The following is a 5,924-nucleotide window of genomic DNA, read 5'->3' as shown; positions in this document are numbered from 1 at the left end:
AAAGGGACTGCAGCTGAAACGATCCGCTCTGGCTAGCTTTTAAGAGCCCTGTGAATACAAATCTCCCTAAGACACTTAAGACGGTTTCAATATCAGCTCGCCTACTCTGAACAGATGGCTGAAAATGGTGGCCATCGTCTAGTAGCCTGGGCAGAACACGAAGGCCGAGACACCCGGCTCTCCGCGCAGGAACACAGCGCTCCGCCAAGGCCTGGCGTGCTGAGCCGCCGCCCGTCAACGGACGCGGGGGAAGGCGGGGCGGGAGGGCGACGCGCCCAGCTATTGGCCGCGACAGCTGCCCGTCACCGAGAAGCGCTACGGCTCCGTTCGCTAGGCACGACCTGTCCACCAGCGGGGCTTTACGGCTTCCAGCTTCCTCCTCGGGGTGACTGGGCCGCGGGAGCGCGGCTGCTCGGCGCTCAGGGACGCAGCGTCGGTTGTCAGCCGAACCCGGAATTCTCCGCTGCCTCTGCGCCGCGCGGCCTAGTTGTCGTCTACCGCGGAAGGGCCGCGGGGGCTGCGCCGCGACACTGAGGGGAACGTTCTCGCATTCCGAGGCGACGGCCCGAGCGGACTGGGCCGGGGGTCCACGCGCTCTCACGCTCCCGCCGCAGCTGACGCCTCCGGGGCCGCGGGCCGTCAGGCCGGGCCCCCGCGTGCTGCAAGGGAGCCGAAGGCCTTGCCAGTCTTGGGAGGGGAGCTGAGGTGCCCGTCGCGGCCTGCGACCACCCTGCCCAGCCGGGCGGAGCCCGCACGCATCTTGCTGACGGGGTTGGGGGAAGGGACGGGGTCGTCGTCCCTTAGGTCTACAGCGGGCGCAAGACCTAATGACAGCTTCCCCCTCAGAGAGTCTGGGGGGCGGTGCGGGCCTCGCAGAGCTTGGAGAGAAGGCAGTTTTGTCCAAAAGCCCCTCCCTCCCTTCTCTAAGCATCCCAGACTCTGCGCTTCAGTGGCCAGAAAGTTGCAATTCTCCTCATTCAGTCAGAAAACTGCAAGTGCGACTCCCAGAGGCCGGGCTGTTAACTGCCACAGCTGCTCGAGCGGGCGGAGAGTCGGAGGGCGAGGGGAGCCCGGGGTCCGGAGGGCGCTCTGAATGCGTCAGGAGGAGCCCGCGGGGAAGGCCCTCGTGTTAGGGAAGGCGTGGGCGGCGGATGTTCGGAATCTGTTCACGGCTGTTCATAGTCACAAGTATTGATTTTTAATTAAACGGAGAAAACAAGATGATTATGAATTCTCATTACTAAATAAGCTAATTTTTTAGTTTTTCCAGGGGCTCTGTTATTTGTGACCACAATGAAAAATGCAGACAGTGATGATCTGATTACTAACAAACTTCCCTCGCTCAAGAGCTCGAAAGAATGGTTGGACCCCCAGCCACTTTCTTTTACGCAGGTACAATAGTATGGTATTTGGAGGTTTACACTTGGGTAGTCGCGTTGACAAGTGGCTTGTGCTAAATATATATTATTTCTTCTATGTTTTCTGTTTCATTCTCTTTGTTTTTCCCTTCATTCTGCTACCTTTACGTTTAGTTTGCTCTTTTTCTAGCTTCCTAAGGTGAAATCATAGGTCATTGGTTATATGCTTTTTGTAATATGACAAAGTTATAAAGTTTCTCTTGAAGCACTGCTTTAGCTGCATCACCCAAATTTATATATTTTGTGGGTTTTTTTAGATTCTAATTTCTTTTTTTCTAAAGGACTTTATTAAGGTGTAACTGACGTACAATAAACTGCATATATTTAAAATGTACAGCTTGATAAATTTTGACATGTATTCATACGTGAAACCATCACCACAATCAAGATAATGAACGTATTCGGTACTCCCAGAGTCTCCTCAGTGTGTCCCTGTGTAATCCCTCCCTGCCTGTCCCCAAGGCAAACACTGATCTGCCTTCTCTTACTGTAGTTTACTTTGCATTTAAAATTTTTTACGCAGATGTAATCTTACAGCACTTGTTTTTTTTTTTGTCTGGCTTCTTTCACTCAGCATAGTTATTTTGCAATTCATCTGTGTTGTTGCATGTATCAATACTGTATTCTTTTTTTTTTTGCTGAATGCTGTATACCCCAGTTTGTCCATCCTGTTGATGGACATTTGGGTGGTTTGCAGTTTTTGGCTATTACCAATAAAGCTGTTAGCAACATCCACGTCCGTGTCTTTGTATGGACATATGCTTTCATTTCTCTTGGGTAAATGTCTAGTTGTGGAATGGCTGGGTTATATAGTAAACGAATTTAACTTTTTATGAAACTGCCAAACTGTTTGGCAAAGTGATTGTATTATTTTACATTTCCACTGGCAGTGTACAAGAGTTCCAGTCGTTTCACCTCCTAGCTAACATTTGGTACAGTCTTTTGTATGTGTGTGTAGTCTTTTTAATCTGACATTCTCAAAAACATAGTGGCATCTCATTATAGTTTTACTTTGCATTTCCCTAATGACCAATGATGTTGAGCATCTTGTCATGTCTTACTTGCCGTTTATATACATTCGTTGGTGAAGTGTTTGGTCAAATATTTTACCCATTTTAAAATTGGATTGTTATCTTATTGTTGAGCTTTTATTATTGAAATATAATTTACACACCATAAAAGTCACCACTTTAAAGTGTATGATTCAGTGAATTTTAGTGTATTCACAAGTATCACCATTATCACTACGATCTAATTCCAGAAGATTTTCATCACCCCAAAAGAAACCTCATACCCTTTAGCGGTCACTTTCCATTCCCTTCTCCCCCTGGTCCCGGGCAACCACTAATGTACTTTCTCTCAGATTTGTCTATTCTGGACATTTGTGTAAATGGAATCGTACAGTATGTAGTCCTTTGTGACTGGCTTCTTTCACTTAGCATACTGTTTTCAAGGTTCATCCATGTTGTAGCATGTATCAGTCCTTTGTTCCTTTTTATGGCTAAATAATATTTCATTATATGGATAATACCATATTTTGTGTATCCATTCACCAGTGGATGGGCATTTGGATCATTTCTGGGTTTTGGCTATTATGAATAATGCTGCTATGAACATTTGTATGCAAGTTTTGTGTGAACGTATGTTTGAGGAATTGCCTGTTTCCCACGGTGGCTGTTTCATTTTACATTCTCATCATCAATGTATGAAGGTTCCAGTTTCTCTCCTGTTTGGATTTCACTGAACCCCTTGTATCTGTGGGCTTATAATTCCCAACAAATGTGGAAAATTTTCAGCCATTATTTCTTCAAATATTTTTTCTGTCCCCCCCACTCCTTTTGGGAAATACAATTACCTGTATAATAGCCTGCTTGAAATTGTCCCATAGCCTGCTGATACTGTTAATTTTTTTCAGATTTTCCCCCCTGCATTTCATTTTGGACAGCTTCTATTGTTATGATTTTAAGTTTACTAATCTTTTCTTCTGTTAACATTGAATCTGCTGATAAGCCTGTCTGGTATATATATTGAAAATCTCAGATGTCAAAATTTTCATCCCTGGAAGTTTTATTTGGGTCTTTTTAATATCTTCCTTGTCTCAAAACTTCCACTGTTTCCTCTAGCTTCTTGAAATTATGAACTACAGGTGTAATAACTATTTTAATGTCCTGGTGTAACAATTTATATCATCTGTGCCATTTCTGGGACAGTTTTAATTGATTTGCTTCTTCATTATTGGTCAAATTTTCCTGCTTCTTTGTATGCCTGGTGATTTTTTCTTGGATGTCAGACATGTGAATTTTACCCTGTTGAGTGCTGGATACTTTTGATTTCTCATAAATATTCTTGAGCGTTGTTCTGGGATGCACCTGGACACAGTCTGATCCTTTTGGGTCTTGCCTCCAATCTTTGTTAGGCAGGACTATAGTGGCATCTAGCATTTGGCTAATTTTGCTCCAGTACTTAGATAAAACCCCTCTAAGTACTCAACTCTATGTTTCTCGAACCATGGGCTTTTTCACTCTGGCTGATGTTGAGAGGAATAACTCCTGGGGCTGTGTGCCCTCCAGGGATTGTTCTCCCTAATCCTTTCAGGTGCTTTGCCAATGTGTCTTTGGGTAGTTCCCCCACATGCATATAGCGATCAGCATTCAGCAGAAGACTCAAGGGGGACTCTACAGATCTAACCCTCTGAAAATCCCCAAAGCTTTCTCTGTGTGATTTTTTCCCCTCTGGTACTCTGCCCTATGCACTGTAGCTGCCCTGGCCTCCCCAGACTGCCAGCTTCCCTCCTCATTTCAGAGAGACAGCTGGGTTTCACCTGATTTCTTCCCCTCTGTGCCACAGTCTGGAAATTCTCTCCAGACACTGAACTATCATAGGGCTCAGCTTATCTTTTTTCTTTTTCTCAGGACCCACTGTTCTTCACTGCCTGATGTCCAATGGTCTTGAAAACTGTTGTTTCATTTCTTTTTTAATTTTTTTTTAAACGTGGGAGGGTAAATCTGTTCCCTGTTACTCTATCTTGTCTGAAAGTGGAAGTTCTCATCCTAGCCAATATTTCTTCCAAAGTTTTTTTCTACTCCATTCTTTTATTTATCACTTCTGCAACTCCAGTTACCCACTTGCTGAAACTTTTGCTATTGTCTCCTAAGTCACTGCAGCTCTATTATTTTCCAGTCTTTTTTCTCTCTGTTTTCAGATTGGATAATTTCTAATGATCTGTATTCAAGTTCACTGACTCTTTTTATGTCATCTCTAATCTGGTATTAAGACCATTGAAGTTTGCTTTTTAAATTTAAGAACTGTATTTTCCACTTGGTTCTTTTTTATAGTCTCTCTCTGCTAAGATTTTCTATCCAGTCATTATGAGAATATTTTCCTTTAAGCAGAGCTATAATAGTTGACCTAAAATGTTTGCTAATTCCAACATATGGGCCATCTCAGAGTTTGTCTCTATTGATTGCCTTTCTCTTAAGTATGGGTCACATTTTCCTGTTTCTTTGTGTGTCACGTAATGTTAGACTATATTTTGGCCATTATGAATGATACGTTGTAAAGGTTCTGGATTCTGTTATGTTCCTCTAAAGAATATCGAGCTTTTGTTTTAGTAGGCAGTTAAGTTGACTGAACTCAAACTCCAAACTTTGTCTCTCCAGTAGTTGGCAGCAGGTGAAATCACTGTTTAGTCTTTTTTAGCTTTAGCTGGGCTGCGTGGAGTCTGCCTTGTGCATACATAGTTCAAGGGTCTGCTGGAGATTTGGTAAGAGTTTATTTGCAGAATTCGTGGTATCCCTTCTATGGCTTTCTCCTTTCATGTATTTCTTCTCTCATTTTCTAGCTCCTATAGTTGCCCTGAACTTGGTCGTCTAATTCTTGAATCTGTAAAACTGCATGTTTCTGAGTTTGAGCTACCTCCTTTAGTTCTCACTGAGACCTGCTCTCAGACCAAAGCCCATAAAAAACTGAAAGCTTACCCAGTGCTATTCTCTTTTTTCAAATGTTGACTACCCTCTAGTTTCTCCCTGCTTTTGGTCAGTCTCTAGTGTCTTCAGATTATTGTTTTTCATATTTTTGTCTAGAATATTAATTAAGTACCCTTCTTGGTTTTGAGAACAACAGATTTGCCAGGAAGAGCAACTACATGAGGCAAAAAGAACAAAGAAAATGAATTTGGAGTTAGACACATTTGAAGTTGTTTTATTTTTTATTCTATTTTTTTTGGTGAGGAAGATTGGCCCTGAGCTAACACCTGTCACCAATCCACCTCTTTTTGCTTGAGGAAGGCTGGCCCTCAGCTAACATCTGTGCCAGTCTTCCTCTATTTTGTATGTGGGTTGCTGTTACAGCATGGCTTTGATGAGTGGTGTAGGTCTGTGCCTGGGATCTGAATCCGTGAACCCTGGGCAGCCAAAGCAGAGTGCGCCAAACTTAACCACTATGCCACCAGGGCGGCCCCTACATTTGAGCTTAAATTCTGGCTCAGTGCAGAATTTTCTAGGCTTC

General features: G+C 43.5%; 1 protein-coding gene across 3 annotated transcripts in view; it reads left to right on the top strand.

The window, feature by feature from the left end:
* LOC106839748 (protein FAM228A) overlaps positions 1–5,924 on the top strand; it is a 90,206-nt gene that overhangs the window by 45,877 nt on the left and 38,405 nt on the right. For 2 of the 3 annotated variants that reach the window (XM_044772028.2, XM_044772031.2), the window contains exon 2: positions 1,262–1,392. In XM_044772028.2, the coding sequence (XP_044627963.1) occupies positions 1,262–1,392 (131 nt within the window). Of the gene's footprint in view, positions 1–566; positions 706–1,261; positions 1,393–5,924 lie in introns of those variants that run through there. The other variant, XM_044772030.2, reaches the window with a different exon arrangement.

Source organism: Equus asinus, chromosome 6 (genome assembly GCF_041296235.1).
Source record: "Equus asinus isolate D_3611 breed Donkey chromosome 6, EquAss-T2T_v2, whole genome shotgun sequence".
Taxonomy (NCBI): Eukaryota; Metazoa; Chordata; class Mammalia; order Perissodactyla; family Equidae; genus Equus; species Equus asinus.
This window is presented reverse-complemented; position numbering and strand designations above follow the sequence as displayed.